At 53.9% G+C, this 26,619-nt stretch overlaps 1 protein-coding gene across 1 annotated transcript in view; it reads right to left on the reverse strand.

The window, feature by feature from the left end:
• Positions 1–22,006, reverse strand: part of Ccdc57 (coiled-coil domain containing 57) — an 83,554-nt gene extending 61,548 nt beyond the window's left edge. Inside the window, exons 1-7 of the mRNA XM_033767435.1 lie at positions 21,805–22,006; positions 11,545–11,953; positions 8,617–8,725; positions 4,514–4,615; positions 3,235–3,392; positions 3,057–3,131; positions 5–147 (exon numbers count right to left, since the gene is read on the reverse strand). Of these exons, the coding sequence (XP_033623326.1) occupies positions 5–147; positions 3,057–3,131; positions 3,235–3,392; positions 4,514–4,615; positions 8,617–8,725; positions 11,545–11,945 (988 nt within the window). The 5' untranslated portion in view covers positions 11,946–11,953; positions 21,805–22,006. The remainder of the gene's footprint in view (positions 1–4; positions 148–3,056; positions 3,132–3,234; positions 3,393–4,513; positions 4,616–8,616; positions 8,726–11,544; positions 11,954–21,804) is intronic.
• Between the last annotated feature and the right edge of the window lie 4,613 nt (positions 22,007–26,619).

The following is a 26,619-nucleotide window of genomic DNA, read 5'->3' on the forward strand; positions in this document are numbered from 1 at the left end:
CTGCGCAGCTGCCCGCCAAGGCTCTCGCAGTGGGCCCGCAGCTCCTGCAGCCTGGCCTCTGACGCCCGAAGCTGCTCCACGTGGGCGCCCTTCACCGCCACCAGCGCTGCGTCTCTCTCCCTGGCCAGACGGTCAAGCTCCTCGTGTCTGAAACACCGGGAGGGAGGGACACAGGGCGGCTCACCCAGGGCCTTTCAGCCGCGCTGTCACTGTCCGCTCCACCACGACAGCAGACTCCGGGAAGCCGAAGGCCCGCAGACACAACAGGGACAGACGCCGACACAGTCCTGACGCCCGTGCACGCTCCCCCTCGTGCCCACCACGTCCAAGGCACGAGCTCTGTCCTGTGCGCCAACCACCGAATACCTGGGACTCAATGATCTCGGTTTGCCCGCTTCTCATCCTTCATCTGGCAAAGCAGTTCCAAGAGTCAGGGTTTTCGCGATCTTAGACGCGACAAACAAGCCCAGGAGAGGACACCGCGCACTCTGACGGCTCCTGCTGCCCAGGGACCGTGGCCCTCACTCCCCAGGTGCCTTGGTGAGCGTGCTCCCTACAGTGAAGCCGACTCCACCAGCCTCTGGCTGGGAGCTTCTGACCATGGCACTTGACAAGGAGGAGCTGCACTTGGTTTGGCCACAGGGGCCCCTCTGCAGGGCGGCCTAAGGTTCCCGCCCTTCCCACACGCGGCCACACAGGAGCTGGGGAGGGGCCACAGGGGCAAGAGACACCTGTGCAGCGGCGGGAACGCAGCCCCAACTCTGACCAGGGCACTGCTGCCCCCTTGGCGTAGCAGGTGGACGCCAGGCTGGGAGCTCACGCATCCCCAGCGTGCAGGGGGAGACTCAGGGCCCACCCCGGGCTGAGTGGGTCGGGCCCTGAGGGCACCTGGGCCTCGCTGTGCGTGTGGTGTGGGGGCCAAACATATCTCATACGATGCATTCTACTGAATAATTATGAATCTTAGTTCTTCCATACTGTTTTGTAGATTCTGGACTGATAATTATCTTACTTTAGAAACCTTCCTCAACAGCACCTTTTGACTCCAGCAAGTGTTATGTTTTTAGTTTATATGACTGCATGTAGTTGCTGTGGGTGGTGGATTTCAAGCATAAAAACCGTAACGTGCTTAGTCCAGGTATGACAACTGTGCCTGTAATTCCAGCTACTGGGAGGCTGGGGTAGGAGGATCAACTTAGTGAGACTGTATCATAAAATAAATAACACAACATAAAGCAATAAAATGAAAACAGCTCAGGCGAAATCCTGTGGGACATAGAATGGGAACAGGGAGTTCAAGGAAGAATGCGCATGGCTCAAGGCAGTGGTCTCAGGCGTTCTGAGTTGCGGTGGGGTGTGAAGTCACTGTGTGTTTAGACAGTGTCACGGCACCGGGAACAGGGACTGGACTGCCTGATTCTCCAGTGCAAGGACTCACACTCTTTTCCGCTGGTTCCTGCTTCTGATTTGAAAAGACTCCATGTAGCTTTCAAACACGCACAGGGGACAGTGTCACTGGCCTGTCCTGCCCACTGTGCTCTGCCCGCACCCCTCTGCCTCAGTGCCCTCATCTCGCTACCACCACTACGGCACAGGAGGCAGGCTGGGAGCAGTGGTGCACGCCCGTAGTCCCAGTGCTCGGGAGGCAGAGGCAGGAGGATCACTTGGAGTTCGAGGCCAGCCTGGGCTACATAACAGTGAGAGCCTACCTCAAAAACCAAAAACAAAAACAACCAAAAACCTCAGCTGCTCAGATGACAAGCCAGAGTGGCGAGCAGCTTCTTCAAAGTTCTCCTCAGTTTGTAGGTATCACACAGATATCATGGCAACAAAAACGCAGAAAATATGAGAAAAGTCAGCTGGGGGCCACCCCCATCCTTCACTCTCGGAGCACAGCAAAGTCACAAACATCCTACGAGGTTCTCATTGTCAGTCACTAAACTACATCTTCAGAGGAGAAAAGGGAAATGGCTCTTGTGGTGGCAGCTGAAACAGGCTTCTCCAGCTCCTCTGCGCACCCTCCCTGCAGCCCGGGCTCCTCCTCCCCGAGGCCACTCGCAGCTGGGCCCTTCCCGAAGGCCTGGCCACCCTGCCTCTCCTGCCTCTCTCAACCTGTGGGCAGGGGCTCCTTCCTGCCACAGTGGGCACACCGAGCACCGCCGGCTACAGAGCTGAGTCCCCAGGAACCCAAGGCTCCCCAGGACACAGGATTTTAGATCCGCGAGGACAAAACTGTATTTTGCTATGATGGTTTTAAAAATAAGTGAAAAGTTGGGCTGGGGATTTAGCTCAGTGGTTCCCCAGCCTGCCTCGAAAGCGCAAGGTCCCGAGTTTGATCCCTGGTACCAAAAAAAAAAAAAAAAAAAAAAAAAAAAAAAAGTGAAAAGTTAAAAACAAAATATAAAAGGTGAGCCAGGGATTTAACTCAGTGGTGCAGCTGCCTGTTTACTGCATTTGATCCCCAGTACCAAAATAAATAAATAAACAAACAAAACTTTTAACTGAGATTTTTAAAGTTTAAAACTTTTTTCCTTTAGTGCTGGGGACCACATCCAGGGCACTGCATGCTACATACACCTCTGCCATTAAGCCACACCCCTAGGCTTTACATTGTTGGGCTGCCCTTACCGAGCCGGGGTGAAACCTAGGACCTCACACCTGCTAGGTGTGCGCTCTGCCACTGAGCTACCCCAAACCTATTTATTTTTGGCACTAGGGATCAAACTCAGGACCTTGCGAATGGGAGGCAGATGGCAGAACCACTGAGCTAAATCCCCAGCCCCTAGTAGGTTATTTTGAGACAGCGTCTCACTATGTTGCCTGACTGGCCTTGAACTTGTGACTCTCCTGCCTCAGCCTCTGGAGTAGCTGGAGTTATGAGTCGGGGAGACTGTGCTCAAATCCTTAAAGTTTTAAGTTTTTAAAATACTGAAAGCCTAAACATCACCGAGGAAGCCCAGAGCACAGCACCAATGCAGACCCAGGCCTGACCCCTGCCACGGCCTCTGCCCCGGGGAACCTGCATGTGGCCCGCAGCTCCGTCCCGCGACACCCACTTCCTGTTGAATGTCTCCTCTTCTTTCTTCCTGGCCAGCTGTGCAGAGTGAAGCGTGTCCTCTAGGTCCTTTATCCTATACAGACAGAACCAGTGGAAGAGTGGATAAGCAATAAATAGCCGGTATGCACGAGCCACCGCACGGACCAGCGGGCCGGGGACCCCACACACCCACACACCGCGCATCCTTCACGGCTTCCAGGTCCCGGAGCTCCCAAGCGCAGCCCTGCAGCTTCTGTTCTAACTCGGCGTTTGCTGTCTCCGCTCTCTGCAAACACTCTGCCGTCTGCGCTCCGGCCGCCTTTAGCGCCTCCAGCTCTTTGCTCAGTAGTTTAACCTGAGAAAGGTTTTGGTGGCTCAGTGGGAGCAGGGACAGAGGCCTGAGGTACAGTGGCTGACAGCCACAGCCTGAGGACTCAGACTTCCCAACACCCTGGCCTTGTCTTCAAACCCAGAATGGCCTGCTGGGACTGTACGTCAGCGAAACATGCAAAACTCAGAAGAGGATATCACTGGAACAAAGTGAGATGTCAGGGTAAACATGGCCGTTTCTCCAGGACTAGGAGAGAGGAAACAAATGAATGCTCAAGGAGCAGGAAGCAGTGAAAACATGCTCACATCCATCCCAGTGCAAACTTAGCAAGGCCGAGGCCACACTTGGATCCCGTCCCGTCCCCCAAGGGGCCCCACAGTACCCATGCGCCTCTCACACGGGCCTCAGGATTCCACTCCTCTCCCAACACGAACTGGAATACTATTTTCTTTTCTTTTCTTTTTTTTGAATTAAAATTTATTTTTTCCCTCACTGAGTTTACTGGTGCATTTTAGGTACACAGTGCAGTTACAGTCATTATTGGGATCTTGTTGGAATACTATTCTCACACGGCTCCCACCATCAGAGCAGGGACAAGAGTGTGGCCAGATGCAGCGGACTGCCGTGGGGAGGCTGGGAGGCTCACAGTGGGCCCTGTGCTAACCACAGAGGCGTGGCCCCGAAGTGACCAGGTGTCACCCTGCCCCTCTGCAGCCCCTCGAAGGCCAGTCTCTGCCCTGAGGCCTCCAGTGTGCAGCGCAAGTTCCTCACGCCCTGGCAGAATGTGGGCCAGTGTCCCATCGGGGAGGCCCTGGACCTCCACAGCCTGGGTGGCCTCCATCACAGAGTGGGTAGATGCCTCTCGTTTGCCTGCTTTGAGGCTCTTGCGGGCAGTCTGAAGGGGCAGGACTTTGCCACAGGTGGAGGGCACTCCCTTGAGGCCTGGACAGCCTGACCTGGGGCCGGGCATCAGGGCTCCTCTGACTGGAGAGCAGTTCTGAGCTGGCCCTGCAGCAGGTGCCTCCTTACACCTCACAGAGTCGCCCAGCACCAGCCCTCCAGCTGAGGCCCTGGTGGGAGCCATCTAATTCCCAGCTCAGAAGTCTCCTCACTGCTCAAAGGCTGAGGTGGGAGGTGCCTGCTACCTTGAGCTCATGGGCTAAGACTGTGCTGCTCATGCTGTCAGCCTGCAGGCGGAACTCGTGCTCCCTCTTCTGCATCTTGGATTCAAACTCCAGCAGCAGCTCCTGGAACAGAAAAGGCTCACAGTGAAGGGAAGACAGCAGGGCTCAGCAAAGAACCCGCAAGGTGTCAGTAAATCAGGGCAGGGTATAGTGGCCAGCAAGAGACTGCCACGCACACTGGTGGAGAGGCTGGGGGTCAATGACAGCAGCAGCAGGAGTCACTGGAAGCTGGGAGCTGGCAGCACCTGTGGCCCAACAGTCCCCGTGAGTGGTGGTGAAGGCGCCGGCGGTCCTGGTCCAGAGCGGACTCCAGGAGATGGTTAGGGCCTGCAAGCCCAGCTCGGCCCGGCCCGCTACACCAGGCTCACAACCAGCCCCTTGCACTTGCTCCCCGTCTTCCCTCCAGACAGCGGGACCAGTCGGGGTCCTTACTGCCACCAGGATCGTGAACCGAACCAACCTGGTTTATATGCCAGCTGGTGTCAGGTGTGCTGTTAGAGCAACAGGAAGGACCCAGGACAGCATGGCCCTGTCTGCTCGTCCCTCTGTGTCCAGGCTGAGGACCGAATACTGCGGGCTCCCAGCCAGCAAGCCTCCCTAGTGGAGCCCTGCAGGCTCACCCACTCTGCCAGGCTCAGTGACTTAAAGGGAGGCTCGGAGAGAGCCTCAAGCCGCGGCCACCGCAGCCCCACCCCATGAGCACTGTCCAGGCCCTGGCTAGAGGGACCCACAGTGCAGCACTCAGTGATGGGAGGGCAAGTTGTACACCTGCAGCTGAGCACGGGGGAGCCTCAGAACACACACCGCAGAAAGCACAAGAGAAAAGACACATCTGGCTGTGGAAAGGCAGAACTGAAAGAGGAGTCTGGTGAGCGCAATCCGGCTATGAGAGAGGGCGAACCTTTTTAGAGAGGAGAGCTCAGACTGCAACGCCCAAACCCACTTATCTATCGCAAAGTGCCAACACTGCAATTAAACCTGAATACTGAGGTTACGGATTAGAAAAACAATACGCGGGCCACAGGCTCACCACACTACCCTACATGCTTACTAGCCATCTTTGCCAGTGTCCCCCACTGCCCGTGGCGTTGGCCTTCCCTCTCCTGCTGGCCTGGGCTCCCCAGCCCGAGGGACAAGGAATCGTCTCCCTGAGGCATTGCCGCCCCTGCCCTCTGCTTCCAGACCAACTACTAGGCTGGAGTCCCAGAAGATCCTAACAGTGGGGCAAAGTGACCCACTCCCCAAAAGAACTACCTGAGTTTGCCAAGACAAGCAGATATCGGGGGAATACATGTGGGGACAGGCGTGAGGGGCAGGAACATAATGCTGGGTCAGGGGAACAACTGAAGCAGAGGTTGTGCAAATTCCCAGGGCTGGCAGTTCGGAAGGGCGCCGCCTGCTGGCCACCGTGTGCATGCTCGAGGGCACACAGGGAGCGAGCACCCTTTATCCTGGTGCAGCCCCCGCAGCAAGGGCTCCTGGCCTAGAGAGATGGTGACTGCAGACGCCCACTGCGAGGGACCCAGAAGACAACTTTCACCAATACTCCGAGGGACAGATTAGTGAGGGAGCCCCAGCAACCCTGAGAAGTTCCTCGACTGCCCATCTCTCTAGAGCAGGCCTAACAGGGGGACCACATCCCAGGGACTGAACCCTCAGAGCCCCGAGAGCCCTGGGTCTGGGGCTGCAGGGGACAAATGGCAGCACTCATCCACCAACGGTGAGGGCATGCCAGCAAACCCGAAATCAGAACGGCTGACCATGGACTCCAGAAGTGAGACAGAAACCCTGAAGTCTGACTGGATAGGTATTAGGTTTTCTTTGCTGTGACCAACCAAATACCTGAGAAAAACAATCTAAAGAGGAAAGACTGACTGGCCCATGGTTTCAGGTTTCCATCTAAGGTTGGCCTGCTCCACAGCTTTTAGGCCTGCAGTGAGACACAAATACAGCAGAGGAAAACCACTCCCCTTGGGGCAGCCAGGACGCAGGGCAAACGAGAGAGTCAGAGAGGATGAAGCCATGCTCCCAAGCCTCATTCCCTTCAACTGGGCCCCACCTCCCAATAGCCCATTCACTGATCCACTTGTAATGGATTCATCCACGATGACTTAACACCCTCGAGATCCAACCACTTTCTCAAAGCCTACCAGCTGGCCTGAGGGTTCTTTTTATTATTATTATTATTATTATTATTATCATTATTATTTTGATACCTGATATCAAACTCAGGACCTTGTGCTTGCAAGGCAGGCAGTGGAACCACTGAGCTAAATCCCTGGCCCTTTTGTTTTGTTTTTGAGACAGGATCTCACTGTGTAGTCCAGGCTGGCCTTGAACTCCCAGTGATCCTCCTGCCTCAGCCTCTTGAGTGCTGTATCAGCTGGCCTTAGGGCGGCATTTTAGAGCCACACTGTAACAAGCAGAAAACTTGCAGGGCAAGTGAATGAAAGTCTACCTTGAATCCTAAGAACAGGCTCGGCTCCTCAGTCAGTCCCCAGACCTGAGCCAGTCTGAGACCCACAAGCCCTGGGCTGAAGAGGCGGGACCCCTAGGAGGCAGCCTGCCACCCTAACAAGTCACACTGCTACCTGTTCTCCCACCCTGTTCCAAGGGACTTCGGCCTTTTAACAGGCTCACTGTGCACTGGGAGAAGAAAATCATCAGACCTCTTGGGGCCTTCTGGACCCTGGCTCTAAGCTGATGTTGATTCCAGGTGCCTGGAAACACCGCTGCCGCTCTACTTGGAGAAGGGACTTAGGGACACTAGGTGACTCGAGGGGTTTATCTCAGGTCTGTCTCACAGTGGTCTGGTGGGTTCCCGGATACACACTGGAAGAGACACCCTAGCAGCGAGCAGAGTCCTGCACTAGTGCCCTGGCCTGCGGAGTGAGGGCCACCGTGGTGTGAAAGTCCAAGTGGAGGCCACCAGAACTCTCTATCTGGGAAAGAGCAAATCAAAAAGCAGTGTGGCTTCCCGGGAGGGGCTGCAAAGATCTGGGCCACTGTCAAAGACTTGAAAGATGAAGCTGGTGGTGCCTGCCCTGGCCCACTGAACTCTCCCGTTTGGCCTGTGAGGACGGTGGGCAAACAAAAGCTGAACCAGCGGCAGCTCCCACTGCAGCTGCCACGCCAGACGCGGTCTCACTGTCTGGGTAAGTGAATGGACCCTCTTGAATATGGCCACTGCTGGCAAATGCCTCTCTCCTCCGCCCTGTCCCCAACAGTCCGACCCTCCCTGCCCCACTGGGGGGTAAGCTCTCCAGCGCCGTGTCACAGAGCCATGCACAAGGGCCCCAATCACCTTGACCTTCTACACGAAGCTATCACACTGTCGTCACACTGCCTGGATTCAGTGAGCAAGAGGCAGCAGCTGCTCTAGATTGATGGGGGACATTTGCACGTGAACAGATGAGGAAAACATCTGATGAAATCGTGGGGCCCGGCGCAGGTCATGGTGAGCTGTCCCTCAGACTGCGGAGGGTAAGTTGCATCTGGCCCCACCTGAGAAAAGGCACAGTGCCTACCCAGCCTCTTCAGAGTTTACTCTAGCCATTCACTTGGGTGATATGAAAAGCCTCGTGTTTCCAGTGGGCCCAGAATTTGGCTTCTCTGCCGCTCAGCCACGGTGCAGCAGACCCGAAGGCACCTGGGGCATTGAGGCAGTCAGCATCTACAGGAGAACATAGTGCAGGCCTGACACGGCCACCTACGACTACTCTCCTGGCTGCTACTGGACCGTTAGCCAACAAGGCACCAGGTGACCGGGCTGCCTGGCATGAACTGTGTGGTCCAACCCACCCACTGAGCCGTAAAGTCTGGCGTGTACAGTGAGGCCCTGCCAGCACAAGCAAGAGGCAGGAAGGAGGGACCCAAATGCCTTTGGCCTCACCGCTGCTCACTGCCTTCTCCCTCCCAGCCTGCACCATGCTTGGCCTGGCCACGCTGCTGACAGGGGAAGGGGGTGCTCCTGGTTTACAGGTGGCCTGCGTGACATGGCCTCATCACTGAGAGCAGACAGCTGCAGGGAGAGGGGGAGCAGGGGCCAGGTCCAGACGCGCTACCTGTCTCTGGAGGGCAAGTTCGCCATCGACTTCCTTGAGCTTTCTCTCCAGCCTCCACTTCAGGTTCTCGTACTGCTCCCGCTGGTGGTCGATCTCGCCGTTCTTGTCGCTGTGGTGATAAGACACCGTACTAATAAAGCCACACAGAACAATCACCAAACGGACACACTGGCCAGGGCCCTAGGTGGGGAGGCGGTGCTCTGCTTTTGCAGCAGTGGTGGCAGCCGGGCCCAGAGGGAGCAGGACCTCCGCCAGGACCTGCCTACTATACCTGAGCGGGGTGCAGACAAACCAAAACCTGACGGGCCTGGCTACCAAGAACCAGGAAAAGCTGATCAACAGAGGCCAATGCCAGGACAACACAGATGTGAGCAAGCAGTTTAGAAAAACAAATAGAAAAATACAAAATCTCAGCAAAGAAAAAGAAGGTAGAGCAACGAATCAAACAGAATTTTTTTTCAGTACTGGGGACTGAACCCACAGTCCCAGGCATGCCCAGCCAGCGCTCCACCACCAAGCTGCACCCCAAGCACGTCTGAGTTGCTTTTCTTCTTCTTCTTTTTACCGGGGATCAAATAATCAAAGGGCACTACCACTGGGCCATACCCGGCCCTTTTTAAAAGTTTTTATTTTGAGAAGAGGTCTTGCTTTGTTGGCCTTAAACTTGTTTGGCCTTAAACTTGTGATCCCCCTGCTCAGCCTCCTGAGGAGCTGAAGTTATCGGTGTGTGCCACTGCACCCAGCTCAAGTGGAAATCCGAACACTGGAAAGTATAATAACCAAAAGAAAAGACTCACTGCATGGGCACATTGGCAGGACAAATATGAAAGAAGACGGAATTGGTGAGACAGACTACAGAAACTAGCCGATCTGTACAACACAGAGAAAATATATTTTTAGAAAAATGAATAGAGTCCCAGGGACATGTGGGGTAATAACAAAGATGTAACACTCACGCCACTGGAGTCCAGGATGGAAAAAGAGTGTGGGGCTAAAAGAGTGTTTAAAAATAGCTGACAAGGACCGGAGTTCAATCCCGAGTACCAAAAAAAAAAAGCCGAAAGGGATGTGGAGATGTGGAAAAAAAGAACAGCAAAGGATGTGAGGAGATGCGTCACAAGATACTCTGAAGCACTTTTAAAAAAATGTAAAGCACTGTCACAGGACACCTCAAACTCCAAGCATCTGTGAGGGAGAAAGCCCATGCCCACTGCACACATCTGTGGCTCTTCCAGGCTGCAGACGCACAGGACCGCGGCTCCAGGCCCATGGTCCAGCCTCTCCCTGGTCCATCCCGGGGAAGGAGGCAGTGCTGGGGTCAGTGACTGAGCCAGCACCACACATCTGCCCTGCCAGACTCTGCTGAGGGCCACGGATGCCTGGGCCTCCTGAGGGCAGTGACTCTGTGACAAGTGCGTTTGCTGCAGGGACCTGGAAGCTATGCCCGTGGGTTCTCATGAGAGACAGTGGCACCCGCCCACTACAGGAAGCCCCTCTGTGAGCAGGAATCCTAGTGCACAACAGAAAGCCAGGCGGGGCAGAACTCAATACCCCACCACTCGAACAACTAGAAGCAAGCTCTGGGCAGTGTGGGAATCTCCCTGATCCTGGACCACTCACTCCGTCATCTTCTGGGTGATCATCTGGCTTCTGTGGTTCTAAAAAGTGTCTTTTGTGTTGTTGGTGATGGTGGTAATGGGGGTTGGAACAGGGCCTTTACACTGAGCTACATCCCCAAACCTTTGTGATCCTCCTGCTTCAGCCTCCCAGAGTGCTAGGATTATAGGTATGTATCACCATGTTTAAGTACAGTAGTGCACACCTGTAATCCCAGCACTCAGGGGGCTAAGGCAAGAGAAGTTCACAAGTTCAAGCCCAGGCTAGGCTACATGGTGAGACCCTGTTTCAAAAAATATAATACTGGGCCAGGGATTTAGCTCACTGGCACCCTGCCTACCTCACAACTGCAAGGTCCTGAGTTAAATCCCCGGTACCAGGAAGGAAAAAAAAAAAAAAAGACACCCTCTGGTTCTGAATGTGCTAAAACAAATCATGCTACTTCTGAAATGCCAGGGGAAGACAGAGGCTTGGAGGATTTTAAGCAATGCCTGTTTTATCTTTCTTCCAGACTGACTTATTGAAACCCTGTACACACATGTGAACGACGGGGACCATGGGTGCTGGAGGCCTGGCCAACACAATCTACAGATGAGGCTGCGGGCTCTTCTGTCAGCTTGCCTTAGTCAGCTCATGTAGCTTTGAAATTAATATGTATTCTACACTAAAATAGTGATAGACTGAAGCACGGTGTATCACAGTAATATAGACCTATAATTAATGAAAAAAACTCTACACATCTTGAATGATTTTGGTCCTGTGGTCATAGGTGCCAAGGCACGTGGAGATCGTGCTTGTTGGAGGCAAAGCTATGTGAGGGCCTGTTGGGGGCCAGGCTACATGACATAGGTCGCACAGCCCCGAGGCTGGTGTGACTTGCTTTAGGAACAGGGAAACGTATGGAAGGCTGCATGTTTCCTGGCTGTGTGGGGAAAGCTCTGTAATCACAGCTCCTAAGGCAACACAACATCTGCTGAGGACAGTGCAAAGAAATGAAGGAATCCAGTTATGGGAAAGGACTTAATCCCTATTAGCTTGTTCCCTTTGTTTGTGTTTTTGTTTTTGTAGTGCCCGGGATCAAACTCAGGAGCTTGTGCTTGTGAGCCAGGCTGTGAGCCAGGCACCGTGCCACTGAGCTACATCCCCGGCACTGACTCTTGTCTCTCTTTATCCCCCCCATATCAGCTCCTGGCACGTGCACCCTTGGCATGGAGTCTGGGCCTCAGGGTGAGGGCACAGTGTGAGTGGCTGGTGCCTGGGCAGTCGGGCAAGAGGCAGCCAGGCGTCGCAGCGTTCTGCAGAGGGTCTCACCTGTGGAGGCGGTCCAGCTCCAGGCGATGCTCCTGAGACCTGAGCCGCAGCTGCTCCTGCAGCTCCTCCACACGTCTGGCCTCTCTGGCGAGCTCCTGCTTCAGCTTGGCCATCTCTATCTTGAGCTCACTCACCTCTGCCTGCCTGGCCTCCTCCTGCGCCCTGGCCCGGGCAAACACAGCATCGTAGCGCTCCAGCTCCTGGTCCCGCTCCTCCAGCACCTGCAGGTTGTAGACGAAGTCCTCCTGAAGGCGCCGACACTTTCCCCTCGCCTCCTCCAGCTGGCGCTGAGCGTCCTGCAGAGCTGTCTCCTGCAGCTGGCTGCGCTGGGCCTGCAGCACGCGCCACTCCTCCTCCTTGCGCATCAGCAGCTCGTTCAGGGCCTGCTCGGAGCTCAGCATGGCGGCAGCTGCAGCAGAGGAAGGGGTGTGTGCACCGTCAGCTACTCCAGCCTTTCTTCCCCAGTGTCCACCTCAGCCCCCCAGTGCCAGTTGTCTGGTCACACCACGGTAGCACCAGGCCCGGACCTCAAGGGCTTGCCTGTCCCTCTGCCTTAACCTCATCCTACAGCAAGGAGAAGTGGAGGAAGGCAGACGGAAACAGTGTGTACACCAGCAAGAGCGAGGTTCCATAAAATAGCTTCCTGGAGCATAATGGAGGGTAGGCCTTGGGAAGTAGGGAGAACAAGCTCAGTGGGACTGGAAGAGAAGGGGAAGGGGAAAAAGAGAGGACAGAGGGAAAATGGGAACAACCTTTGGAAGAAGAGTTGAAAGGAGAGGAGGCAATGGGAAAAAGAGGAATCAAGACATATCATGTCCAGACCTGTGGTGCCACAAAATTATCCACTTTCTGCTTCAGGATGTGGTAAACCCAGAAGGCTGTGGGGTGACTGTTAGTGAGGTCGCTGGGGCTGGTGGGGGCCTTGTGACCTGCAGGTGACCTACAGCTCACTGCTCTCAGCGCTGTCATGGGGCCACCCAAGAGCCGGCCCCGTGCGGCCACTTCTGTCAGCACCGCTCGGCTGCCTGGATGCCGAGCTGGCGCCCCAGTCCTGAGGCACAGCGGACATAAGGGCCGACTGTGAGATGGTCTGGGGCAGAGAGTGGTTCACCTGGGGATGCTGGAAGTGGAAAGGGACAGGATTCTTTCTCAGGTGATGGATCCAAAACTAACAACCCATAAGTTCCTGGCAGCCAGAAAAAGGCAGCTGTGCCAGCCCAGGCCGGACGCCTTTGGAAAGCTCCATTTAGTTACTGGTGAAGAAACGGACTATTGTTACACTCCGCTGGCCAGGCTGCCACTGATCTCAAGATTCCCACCCCGACCGGGGCGGTGTCCACCCTGAACAGGGAGCAGGCCTGCGGTAGCAAAGCTGTCCTCTGCACTAAGCTGCCCTTGGCCAGCTGTCCGAGCGTGTGACATCCACCACGAAGGGAGAAGCACGGGGGCTACCCAGGGCGGCTCTGAAACAAACTTCAATACTTGGACGAGGGATTGCGCATGGGTTTTGGAGTCTGCACTCAGGGACAAACAGACACTGTAATGAGGGCCGGGAATTTAGCTCAGTGGTTCCGCCGCCTGCCTTGCAAGCGCAAGGACCCGAGTTCGATCCCTGGTACCAAAACAAAAACAAAGAAACTGTAATGAAAGAACACAACTGGCCCCAAAGGTACCAAAACAAAAACAAAGAAACTGTAATGAAAGAACACAACTGGCCCCAAAGGTACTTCGGAGAAGAAGGACAATTCAGTCAGCTGGGAGTAGGTATTTGACAGCGCTTCTGGGATGAGGTGTCTGGAATGTACATCGGATGCACTCAGATGCACTCAAAGCTGTAGTGAGCTTCCTGACCCTGAATCTTCTGGCCAGTTTCCTCTCTCTCACATCAGAGGTGACAGAATATGGAGCCCTAGAGCGATAAGGAGGCTCAGACTTTAGGTAGAGAGGGAACCACTTGCAGGCTCTGTCTGGGGAATCTTTCTGTCCAGCAAGTGCTAGTTTTAGGGAGGTTTGTTGTGTTCTTATATTTGTGTTTTTTAGAAAAGTGAATGATTAACAGACAGTATAAGTTTTATAATAAAAAAATTAACAACAAAAATAAGCTACAAGGTCAAAACTATTACTATAACATCTTGGTAACAGAACAAGAAAAATTATGCAAGAATTGTCAATGGTCTGGTCCAGCATTTGGAGAATCCCCAAATACTCCACCAGGACTAAGGAGGCGACATGGATTCTACAGGAGGAAAATGGGTGCCCTGTGGACAGCAGGAACCTCCTTGCTCCCCTGAGCTTGGACAACAGCACTTGGGATACCAGAGGCAAAGAGAAAGTGCCACGTGGAAGACCCCAGGGACTGGGGTGGCTGGAACAGGCGCGGAGGGCCACATGGCCATCAAGTGACCACAGGAGCTGCAGGAGGGCCAGACACAGAGCAACAGGATGGGACTACGGCCTCGTCTCTTGGGAGAAAGGAGCAAGGCAATTCCTTGGGCAGCATGTGTCTTCTCGGCACCAGTGTTCAGAGCCAACAGACTTATAAGAGCAGGAATCACATAGGGCAGGGTTTGGCAGATTTTTCTGTGAAGAACCAGGCAGTAACTACTGGGGGTTTGAGCTGCAGTATATGCTCAATTGCTCCACCCTCAGTGAAAGTGGCCGCAGAGTGGACAGCGTGGCTAGACTACCACAAGCAGCCTGCCTGTGCCAAGCATGACAGGAAGTTCCTCACAGCTGGTCCTAGCAACCCTTCTACTGTGTAGGGGACTCAGAAGCCCTCCTGGACTCTCTGTGCGCACACAGAGTGCTGCATGGCTTCCGAGAGCTTCTGGGCCAGTGAGAGGATAAGCACATGACCAGCATAGTGAGTTCAAGGCCAGCCTGAACTACGTAGTGAGACCCTATCTGAAAAAACAAAAAACAACAAGAAAAAAAAAAAAAACAGAGGGCACAGCCTGTCACAGCACCTCTGCATGGGAGAGGGCTGGCTGTGCAGGGAGGTGCCAGGGTACAGAAGGCTGTCTGTGCACACTGGTCCAGATGAACCAGAAGTAGGGGCAGGAGGGGCTGCAAGTCCCAGCCGCAAGGCACTGGCCAGCAGGTCACAGTTGTTAGTGGGGCCGGGCTCCTCCAGCATCCACTGCTCTCACTGGAGCTGGGCCCAGCTCCACAGCCCATCCCAACCTGGCAGCCTCCCCAGCCCGGCCTCTCGGAGCTGCCATTTGTCCAGCCTTCACTGGGGTTCTCGGGGTCCCTACTCATCACCCAAGGTGTATCCACCCCACACCTCTACTTTCTAGTTCCCTTGGCCTATCCAGTGGAACAGCCATCAGCCAAACTGGTCTTTTTTGTTGGTTTTTTCAGACAGGATCTCACCATGTAGCCCAGGCTGGCCTGGAACTCACAGCAATCCTCCTGCCTCAGCCTCTCAAGGGCTGGGATCACAGGTGTGTGCCACCACGCCCAGTTAGGAATCTTTTTGAAAAACGCTTAACCCGGGCTTACTCTTGACTGGGAGCACCTGGACAGGAGGCTCCTGCCCCACTGCCACACTGACAGCCTGGACATAAAAGTGTCCCCCTCAGTGCACTGCAGCCCCTCCTGTCACCCAGTGTTCAATTCTGATGTCACCCCAGAAAACCCTCTGAGCCTTCCAGACTGGCATCACGCTCTCACCCCACGGCCTGGGAGTGAGCTCTGGGTGGCAGTCTCCGTAGCAGAGGTGTTCCTGCAGACAGGCCCTGCACACACCGTGCACACTCACAGGAGAGAATTGGTACCCGCAAGAGTGTTAATCGGGACTGTGAGAAGTGAACTTACTGTGTAGACCACAAGAAACTGGGCTCAGAGGTGGCAGCAGCGAGGCTCTGATCCATGCTCTCGCAGGAGAGGAATGGAGTGGAAGCTGTGTGCTTTCAGGCCTAGCTCCCAAGGGTCCCCTCCCCTTCTCCCATGGTTGGGGTTCACACTCTACCCTGAGCAGTCTACCTCGGTCACACCTGCTACTCCCCATCTCTTTCCCGATTGGCCCTGCTCTCTGCATTCTTTTTTGTGATTATCTGTGGCTTTTGGCTTCTCAGCACTGGAATTCAGTTTCCTGAATTCCTTGTTCAGCAAATGTCTCTTATCCCAGCACCTTACCTCTGGTGTGAGTCTTCTTTTTTACAGTACCAGGGATCAAACTCAGGACCTTGTGCTTGCAAGGCAGGGGCGGTGCCACTGAGTTAAATCCCCAGCCCTTGGCATGAGTCTTTTACAGCCTACATGTTCTTCTCTGCTATCTGACCCAGCTAACTCTGAGACTAAGGGCTTCTTAGAGTACCTATGAAATACAGACCAATTAAAAATATCTGTATCTCTTAGAGTACTGAGTACTTAGCGGCACTGAGTTTCTTGGTCACTTTCCTTGTGGTTGGGACAAAATATCCAACACTCACAGTTTAAAGGAGCAGAGAGATTTACTTTGGCTCAAGTTTGAGAAGTTTTAGTCCATGCGTGGCCGGCTGGCTCTGGGCAGCAGCAGCATGGTGGATGGAGCGGGCAGGGGAGCACTGCTTGCCTCGTGGCAGCGGGAAGCAGCGAGCAGGAGGAGCTGGGAAGAGAGAGCGACCTCTCCAGGTCACACCCAGTAACTCACCTCTTCCCACCAGACCCCGCCTGCTAGCAGCGACTGCCTCCAAAGTCCTGCCTCCAAGTGCACCAGCCTTGGGGGACCCCCAGATCTAAGCTGCAACCCTAAGACCATTGGTGAACCAGAAGCCCTTGTACACCGAGCCCTCAAGAGAGTTCTCTGTCCCACATGCCTCAGCCTGCAAGGCCAGCGGGCCTGGGTTCCTCTGAGGATGCCCGTGGTGCCCTGACCTGTGCCAGGTTCCCTAACCACAAGCTCACCCCTTCAATTCACTGCTCACACAGCCACCCAAGGGTTATTCTTCTACCATGGAAACCTAATCAAGTATTATAATTCTGTTTAACAGCTGCCTGTGGCTCCTGGCCATTTTCAAAGAAAGTCCAACCTTCTCAGGAAAGCACACAGAGGCTCCTCTGACCTCTGCTGGCCCTCAGCAGCTGCAGGCCTTCCGATTTTTGTCCTTGGGCAAATGATACTCTGCCAGAAGTGCCCTCTGTCCTCCTATCAGGGAGCTTCCTTCTCACCAGGTCTCTGACTCAGCAGGGTGCCCTCTCCAATGGCTTCCATGCACCAGCCTGGGCAGCAGGCACTCGCTGCCTCTCTCCTTAGCCTGGGGTGGGCCTGGCAGATGGGGGTCCTGAGCCATTAGCTTTCTGGAAGGAGACAGGTATCCCCCAGGGTTCTGGATGCCATGCAGAGGAGCAGCTCAATAAAATCACGGCAGATGACACAGCCCACCCGCAGTAAGAGGGAGGCGCATCCCCAGCCAGCTGCACAGACGCCGCTATACTCAGGAGCCTGGCGCAGTTCCTCTGCTTCTCAGCCACCATGGAAGTGCTGCCCTGGCTTCTGTACAACACTCACCAAAGGGTGATTTCAAAAGCCCAGAGACCGAGGTTATCAGCTTTAAATGTCAACATCACAGATTCACAGTCTGGACCCAATTTGTCTGCTAGACAGCAGATGTCCCCAGAAAGTGCTGGTTTTCAAGAGGGACCTCACAGAGTTTCTAGAGAGCTACAGGAGAAACCTCCAAAGATGGGAGGGACCAGTGCCAGCCAGACTCCCCCACGCACACCCACTCTAAGGGGAGCGTGGGGCCCTAGCGGCCTGCTCACGCTGATCCAGGTTCAAACACCAGTGGGGACGTTAGAATCACACCCATCCGAACAGCACGCACACATCTCTGGGTTCTGGAAGATGGAAACAATCCTATCAAAGCCATGATTTCCCATGCATGGAAAACTGCAGGCCCAAACAGACTTCAGGCAGCATAGGCCCCACCTGAAAGATATTCCTCACTGGCAAAATGACACAGATGACTTAGCCCGCCTGCCACGCGTGGCTTTAGGATGCGCTGATGTTAAGATGCTGCCACAAACAGTGTGGCCGTGCCCAGGTAGAGGCTCCAAGAGAGAGCTGGGCACAGGGGCAGGTGATGGGCAGCAGTGGTTCACTGCAGAAGGAGCAGGAGGCTCAGAGGCTGGCGCTCCCAGGTGGCAAAAGATTATGGTACAAAGCTACACAGATTATGACAGGGCCAGAGGCTGCCAAAGCTGAGACATCTCTTAACTAATGGCATTATGCTTGTTATAATTTGGGCCTGAAATGTCCCCCCAGAAGCTCAAGTGTTGGTCCCCAGTGCAGCAGTGTTCAGGGGTGGGGACTCTGGGAGGAGACTGAATCGTAAAGTCCCCAATGGATCCAATGGATGAAGCCGCTGGTGGATTCGGTCTAGGGCGATTGGCAGGCGGCTGGACCTTAGGGGCAGGGCCTAGCTGGAGGAAGCAGGTCACCGGAGGCTGCCCTGGGAGGGCAGCTGTACTATGTCCCCCACCTCTGTCTCTGGCCACTGTGGGATGTGCAGCTCTGCTCGGCCACATGCCCTCTGCCATGACGTCTCACCCAGACCCAAGTGACCATGGACTAAGACCCCTGAAACTGGGAGCCAAAGTATTTCCCACTTTAGTGCTTTCTCTCAAGTATTCTGTCATGCTGATGGAGAACTAACAGAATACTTAAAGAGAAAAGGGTTTAAGACAGAGGGTAAAGCCCAAGGTCACAGAGAAGCTGTCTGGAGACGCGCCCAGCACTTGGCGGGAGGCCCTGGCGAGCCCGTGGTGCCCTCCCCTCTCCAGCAAGGTCACTGCGGCCATCACATCCTGGGCAATGGGAGGTGCATGGGTCGTCAGGGCTGCAGGAGCTGCAGGGGAATTAAGCACCCTTCTGTTCAGCTGCCTAAAAGTGTGGAGCAATTGTTTTTAGAATAAACATTTGATGGGTACTTAACTGAAAAAACATTGGATAACCCCAACAAAACACAAGCACTTTCAGATTCTAAAGCGTAGGTAAAAGCACAATTTGCAAAGGCTAAAAGTGAGCAACTCAGTGCTCATGAACAAGCGCTGGGCACATGGACTGGGCAGATGTCCAGAGCAGCTGTTTCCTTCTGCATCCTCTCTCGGAAGAGTGCAGCTCAGAGGCACTCAGCTGCTGATAAAGAGCCACCCATCTCCAAAGCAGAAGAACCGAAAATTAATTTTGCTGTCATCTTGCTGCTGCCCTGAAAATACACATAATGACCTTCACTCCAGTATTCTGAGGGACCTGGAGGTAATCAGGTGACACTTGCTCTGTGCTGGTTGGGGACTCAGGCCTGCAGCTACTCCTAAAGTGGATGCAGGGAGAAAACATATGGACCTGCATCTCCAAGCTTTTTCCTTCCCTCACTGTTTGCCCAAGAGTGGCTACAACCTTTTTTAGAACCTGAGCTGCATGTGGTGGCTCACACCTGTAATCCTAGTATTCAGGAGGCTGAGGCAGGAGGATCACTGAGAATTCAAGGCCAGCCTGGGCTACATAATGAGTTTGATCAGCCTGGACAACACAGGGAGACCCTATGAGTTTTTTTGTTTGTTTGTTTTGTTTTGTACTGGGGATTAAACTCGGGTCTTTGTGCTTGTGAGCAGGCAACAGAACCACTGAGCCAAATCCCTGGCCCAAGACTCTGTCTTAAAAAAAACAAACAACAAAAGACACTGCTGCCTGCCTCGCAAGCACAAGGTCCTGAGTTCAATCCCTTGCACCAAAATCAAAACCCAAAACAAAAACAGAGTATCATAAACACAAACAACTTTGGAAAACAGTGTTTTTATTATTTTAAGTATAAAATAAAAACTACACACAAATATCATACTCTGTAGTTAGTAGGTGCATTTCTCATAGGAATATGGATTGGCAATTCTCAAACTACTTTACATGTGTTCCAGGACAGAGTAAAATAGTAAAGATGCTGCGAACAACAGGAGCCAGACTAAGCAAGGCAAGGAAAAGGCAGAGTGAAAGAGGGTCTGGTAACGGATTACAAACAGTGTACAGTCAGTCCAGGCACAGAGATACAGATATAGAGCTGTGTACATGTTTACCAGCTGTGTCCACCAAGAAAGCCAAGGAGCAGTGACGTCCTGACAGCACCGATCCTACCTGGTACGTGGGCCCTGGTTTCTAAACTGGACAGAGCTGGGGCTCCTTAGAGGAGTGGCTGGTGCCAGGTTTGTCAAGGAAACAGGTGTGGGAGAAAGTGAGGGAGTGCTCTAAAACCCACAGATGCCAGCGTGAAGGGGACCCCAGAGCCCCACGCTGGATGACACAAGCAACAAAATACAGGAGGGCAATGGATTATAATCCAAGAAATACAAATAAAAATATCTACGAAAATAAACAATAAGTAAATAGAAAAATTGAAAGAAGGGAAGACTCTTTCTTATAGTAGAGTTCTAACTAATAAATATAGGAGTGATGGAAATAGAAAAACCATTCGGCAAATACCACAGCAGTAATTATTTCAGGACTGAAGCTGCCAGAAGTGGAGAGGAGCGAACACATTTCTGCAGTCAGGTACCTCTTGACTCTCCAGGCCCCTTTAGGGCAGCATAAGTGCAATCCTCTGCCAGCCTTGGTTCAGGCCTATGGCTTCGGTGAAAAGAACCCCAAGAGAAAACTCGGGAATAAAAATGGAGGTGGCTCCTCTGGCTGACATAACAGAAGCATCTAGCTTCTAAAGAGGGAAAAGAAATCAGAAAAGGGGCTGGGGATGTAGCTCAGTGGTAGAGCACTTGCCTAGCAGGTGTAAGGCCCTGGGTTCAATCCAGCACTGAAAAACAGACAAAAAGCCCCCAGGGCAGTTAATTAAACCATGGAGTGACCAGAAAATCTGGAGTCTCCTGGAGGAATGGAAATTTCTGAGATGTGAATTTCTCAGGGTGAAAATTATATAGCTCGAGGGTCTTGAAGCAAAAGACAAAGATGTTTCCAGACCCTGAGAACTTTTCAGGGTTTAGGAGCAACCGTGAGTGGCCCTACACAGGATCCTGGGATACAGATGGAGGGACAGAGACCTCTTGCCTCCCTAGGACCAGAGCAGCCCCAGGCCTGTGCCATCCCTGCTCCCTTGCTGAAGTCCCCTCCAACCATGATCTTCCTGGAGGACCCTCAGGCACCCAGACAGGAGCCGGGAACCAGAAATCTCACAGTGCTGTGCTCCCAGGAGTTCCCACCCTCCTACCCCAGCAGCAGCAGTCAGACCTACTCTCACTCTGATTCAGACCTGAAATAAAGGCAATGCTACACTGGATCCTAAATTCTGTCTGAAGGGCAGAATACTGTAATTTAGTAACTCATGATTTCTTCCCTTCCCTGGGCAATGTAATGAAAAAGAATGAAATTAAATGAAAAGATTATTTCAAGAAATACATATGCTAAAATTAGTGACAGAAAGTATGGCTGTGGGCTGGGGACATAGCTCAGTGGTGCTGCCCTTGCCTCGCAAGAGCAAGGTCCTGTGTTCGATCCCTGGCACGAAAAAAAAAAAAAAAGAGAGAGAGAGAGAGAGAAAGTATGGCTGCAAGCAGAATTTCTACTGTCTCCAAGTATCTTCCCAAAAGCTATTCATTGTTTACAAAGAGAAAATACTAACTTTACGATAGGTACTTGGCAGATGTCCCTACACCACACGACCAAAATTAGTGTCTCCAGCAGTGGGACAAACTGCTGTCATGTATCCGCCGGGAAGCACTGAAGACACTATTTCCTTCGGAAATCGTCTTGTCAAAAGCACATAACTTGAAGTTAATCGTGGGGAAACATCAGGCAAATCTTGACTACCTCATAAAAGTGAAAGAGGAGCTGGGGCTGCTGGTCTAGGGTGAGGAACAATAAGAAAACATGCAAGCCAGGCATGGCGGTGCACGCCTATAACGCCAGCTACTAGGGAGGCGGAAGCAGGAGGAGCACAATTTCCGAGCAGCTAGCCGGAGCAACTTGAGACCCTGTCTCAAAACAAAATAAAAAGCGCGGGAGGTACAGTAGAGCTCAGTGGCGGAGTGCTTGCCTATCACGCGCGAGGCCCTCGGCGCAATCTCTAGTAGAGGGGGAAAGGTGTGTGCAACACAGGTTCTGGGTCACAGAAGCCAGCCATATGCAACGAAAATCACCACCACATTCAGTGAATCCTGCATAGTAGAGCATGGTATTGTAGTGTGGATTTCCCCGTTTAGAAAAACTGCGGCGACTGAAGGGGCTAACATTTTGGGGACCCGAGAAAGGCGCCGGGAACTTCGCGGGGTACTTACTCCTTTCGCAGTCTTAACCATCAGACGAGCAGCGGCCGCCGAGCCACCCACCCCTCACACTTCCAGGCCAGGATCGTCGGGGCCCACCATGGGGCCTGAAGGGCTCGGGTCTTCAGAGGAAAGGCGACCCGAGCGACCCCGCGCGCGCCGGCGCCACCCCTCGTGCGCCTCGCTCCATTGCCAGCCCTGCAGCTTCCCCGGCCTCGTTACCATGGCGATCCGAGTCGGCCAGTCGCTGTTTGGTTGCACGCTGCCCTGAGCTCAGATCCCGCCGGCCAGAAACCGGAGCCCCGATGTCAGGTTCCGGCCTCTGCTTACCGCACCTTTTGCGCAGCCTCGGAGGGAACGAGATCAGGGAAAGGGGACGCCACGTGATCCCTGGTGATCCGAGGGAGCCAGCCAGGGCTTGCATAGTTAGTCCCCCCACACACACACTCTCCCCTCGCCGGGCAACCTGAGTGCGTAGCTCAGCCGAGCGAGATGCCCCTTCTCCTCAGGACGTCGCTCTCGGGACCCCAAAAAAGCGTGGACCTGAGCCGGGAGGATGCAGACCTCCGGGTGAGGGGCGGCCGGCACCTCGGTAGCATTTGGGGAGGGGTCTGCCCGCGTTGCACATGCGGCTCTGTGGGTCTGCGGGCTACTTCTGGCCTTGGAGGACTAGGGCTGCAAAAGGTTAACCTGCATAGCGGGGGCAAGTTGGGACTTTGGCCCCGTGGAGGTCCTCCTGGCTACAGGTGGGAGGAAGGGCTGCAAGGAACCCTTGCAGGGCTCAGCCGGATGCCCCTGTTGTGAAGGCTCCAGGTGTGTGTCATTCAGGACCTCACATTGCTTGGGGCTTGTCCTGCAGGATTAGAGTACTGGAGGAAGGGGTGGTGGGGTGGCTTGAGGTCTGAGGAAGAGCCTGCCCCAGGGTCTAGTGGCAGGCTCCTTCCTGCCTGTCTTCCGGAGTTAGGTGTCTGTTCTTAGCCTAGCCACAGCTGGTAGAGTAGGCCCAGGACTAGGCAGAACCAGTGTTGGCCTACACATTGCTGCCAGCACTCCTGCTAGGGTGTCAGGGCACCCCCAAGGGCACTGTCCAGGCCTGATGTCATCCCCACATTTACACCTTTATCCCACAGCAACCTTAGCCTCTCCTCCTCCCCCTCCCTGTGTTATAGATGGCCAAGTTAGGTAGAAATTCTCACCAGTCAGACAGGGCTGAGTGTCAGTGCAGAAAAAGCGCATCACAACTGTGGCTGGAGGCGCATCTGTTGAAGGCCAGTCTCAAGGTAAAGACGGGCTGACCTGGCCTACACGCCTCCCTGAGGGGTAAGCAATAAATTGAAGATCATACTCTCATTGGCGTCACCTGGTCCAATAAAGTAGAGGTAGAAATCAGTCACCCAAGTGGAGACCAGGACCTCCCATCCATCCCTTCCTAAAAGGTCCTTGTTCTTTCTGTTCACACTTGGTACGTGACCTGCTTCCCTATTGGGTCAATACTACCTAAGTGGCTGTACTTGTAATCATATTGGTTGATCATAGTTTTGACCCATATTGTACCCACCTCAAGATTTTGCTCTATAGCTGGGGATTTAGCTCAGTGGTTCTGCTGCCTGCCTCAAAAGTGCAAGGTCCCAAATTTGATCACTGGTACCCCCCCCCAAAAAAAGATTTTGCTTTATAAAACCTCCTCTGTAAAGTGAGATCCACAGCAACCCACTTTCGGGTCCCCTCCTGTCTCTCAGGAGCTACCTCTCTCAAATTTTTTTTCTCTCAAGAAATTTTTCCTACTCATAACTTCTGTTGTTCCTTAAAACTAATTCTTTTGGGGAAAAATCATTCTTCAGTTTTGGAGAACATGAACAGCATATCTGACATCTAATAGGTGGAGTTATATTATCTCTCATGACCTGCTCCCTGCTCTTGCACTCTGGGCCTTTGCCTGGACCGCTCCCATTCCTGTTTGGCTGGCCTTCTGCTTTCTTGATGTCTATCCCTCCTCTAGTCCTTGTAGAACAGCAGGCAGGTCAGCTCCCCAAATCCTGCTAGGGTACAGAGCCATGCAGGGGTTGAGCAGCCCAGGGGGCAGCTCCTGGGCCAGACGTACCCACAAAGATGCCTGCACCCCTGCCTCGGCTCCTGTCCCGGTCACACTTAAACACATCCTGGGGAGTCTGCACCCCCAACAGCCACAAAAATGTCAGATGTTGAGGGGGGGCCTGCCTGGGACTTGGCTGAGAGGAGGCATACCAGCTGGGCCACCCAGAGGGGAACTGGGGCTTGCTGGGGTTCTAATCCCAGTGCCTTTAGCTGGGGGTGACCTGGCACAGAGTAAGGCTGTGACTCCCTGAACCACCCCCCCAACAGCCACCCCCTGCACCTCAAGATCCCCTCCAACACCAAGAGTGCTGTCCAGGGACACCATGTCCCTGCCTGCAGTATCTCTTCCGGCACAGACTGTCCTTGAGCCCTTGACATCTGGGCCAAAAGGGGCCACTCCTCTGAGCCCTGATGCACCCCCACATCACCCTCCCCAGCCCAGCACTAACTGGGCAGCCCGAGGGAGGCCAGCGCCTGCGGGTTCACAGATGAAGGGACCCCCAGGGCTGACATGAAGAATATAACTCAACCTCGTGCTTAAGAAACAGCAATCTATTCTCCTGCAGAAATTCATTCTGCAGAAATCCAGATGCTGGGCAGGTGCTCCCTGCAGGGACTCCAGGAGGATCCTCCTCTCCTCCCCAGACTCCCGGTGATGGCATCACTCCAACCTCTGCTCTTCCCAGGGTCTCTTCATGTCCGCCCTGCTCAGGATACCAGTCCTATCACTCAGGGCCCGCTCCATGCCAGTGATTATATCTGTAATGCCAACTAGTTGTATCAGGCCATTCTGAGGTGCAGGGGGCCAAGATTTGAGCCTGTGCTTTGAGGGGGCTCTGTGCAGCCTGTACCTGCTGCTGCCCCTGGGATGCCCTGCAGTCTTCCCTGTCCCATAGGCAGAACAGCACTGGCTGAGGGACCCCAACGGCACTCTGGTGGGTCTCACAACTGGGCCTGACCCTCCCCCATGCCTGAGCACAGCCAGGCAGAAGTAGGTCTGCAGGTCTGGATGTGGTGGTGGTTCTGGCACCAGCACCAGCACATATCTGAGGGGCAGGCGCCTCGGTTCCAGCGTCACGTAAACAAGGAAGGGTGAGAGAAAGGCCAAGGTGCAAGGCTTGGGCTGTGGCTCTGGGATCCCAGAATACAGGCTGACCTGGTGGCCTCTTACTGACCATGGGGTGGGCAGCCTGGGCTGGAACCTATACTTCCCTCCCCCCAGCAGTGTACCCTGGGGTCTGGGCAGTACCGGGAGCTGCCCAAGGAGACCTGGCTGCAGCTGCCTGTGATGCCAGGTCCTTCCTCTGATATTGTAGCTGTAGGACCGACCTCACCATGGGAGTCCCACAGATGTTATCTGAGGCCTCCAAGTCTCACCGGGGGTCCAAAGCACAGGATTCTGAACAGAAACTGGGCTGCCCGGCCTGAGCAAGTCACTTCCCATCAAATGTGGGGACGCTGAGTCAGGCCGCCTGGGCCACTTCTCCATCTGCCCTGCGCCTGGCGCTGGGGCGCAAGGTGAGCTGAGAAGTGAAAGACCCTCTGTACGGCTGGCTGACGCCCAGTCCCTGGGGCCTCTGTGAAGCCACCCAGGAAGGAAGGTGGGGTGGGCATAGTCTCTGCTGGGTCCCAGGCAGAGGGAGACCCATAGGCAGGGCATTGATGTCAACCGGAGTGCGCTAGGTGATGACATCTCCTGTTCTTTACAGATGGGTAGAGAGGTTCAGGAGGTTGGTGCGGCTCTGAGGAGACACCTTCCACCTGCCCCGGCTGTGCCAGGCTGGATGGCCAGCTGAGTGGTCCTGTGAACAGGCCACCAGGAGGGGTCAGGTTGGCTGTGGGCTGAGAGGTTCTGCTGGAAAGGACAGCACCCAAGAAGGACAAGTGGGACTGGCCTTGTCCAGAGGAAGCCCGACACCTTCAGCCACTTCCTGGGGAGGTCAGAATGAGGCTCAGCAGGGTATGGACACACAGGACTGGGTGCCCTGGGAGGTGGTGTGGGCAGCTCCCGAGGCCTCTTGGTCCTGTGTCCACCTTCCTCTGCTGTCCTGTCTACTGCACAGGCAGCAGTCTGGGAGCAGCAGGTGAGTTGAGGGGACCATGGGGGACAGGCGGCATTCTCAAGCTGCTGTATTTTTTATTTTTCATTTTTTTGGTATTGGGGATGGAACTCAGGACCTTTCGCTTGTGAAGCAGGCGGTGGAACCACTGAGCTAAATCCCCAGCCTCTCCCACTGCTTTAAAAAAATTTTTAATGAACAAATAAAATAAAATTTAATAATCAAATAATAAGAGAATAACAATAGTTACTACCCTGTGCATCATTATCTTCAAAGTAGTTCCTCAGGGCCGGGGATGTAGCTCAGTGATTCTGCTGCCTGCGCAAGGACCCGAGTTCAAGCTCCGGTAACCCCCCCAAAAAAGTAGTTCCTCAGAGGACAAGATATAAAACCAAAATATTCTAACAAAAAAGAAACAGATAATAATACACAATCTTTTCAACAAACTAAGACGAACCAGTAGTATAAATGAAGTCAATTAGCATATATATTGAAGTGTTTTTAAAACTATGGAATTGGTAGTTTGGGGAAGGTATTTTCACCTAGCCGAGGCCTCTGGAGACCATGAGACCCTCTGCTCTTGGAGTAAAAAATGAGGAAATTGAGGTTGGTGAAACTCGGCCTGTGTGGCCTCTTGCTGAGCTGAGCTGGGCTGGGCCCTTGGGTGTCTCTG

The sequence above is a fragment of the Fukomys damarensis genome, unplaced genomic scaffold, assembly GCF_012274545.1.
Source record: "Fukomys damarensis isolate Sample0158 unplaced genomic scaffold, DMR_v1.0_HiC HiC_scaffold_23, whole genome shotgun sequence".
In the NCBI taxonomy this organism is placed as follows: Eukaryota; Metazoa; Chordata; class Mammalia; order Rodentia; family Bathyergidae; genus Fukomys; species Fukomys damarensis.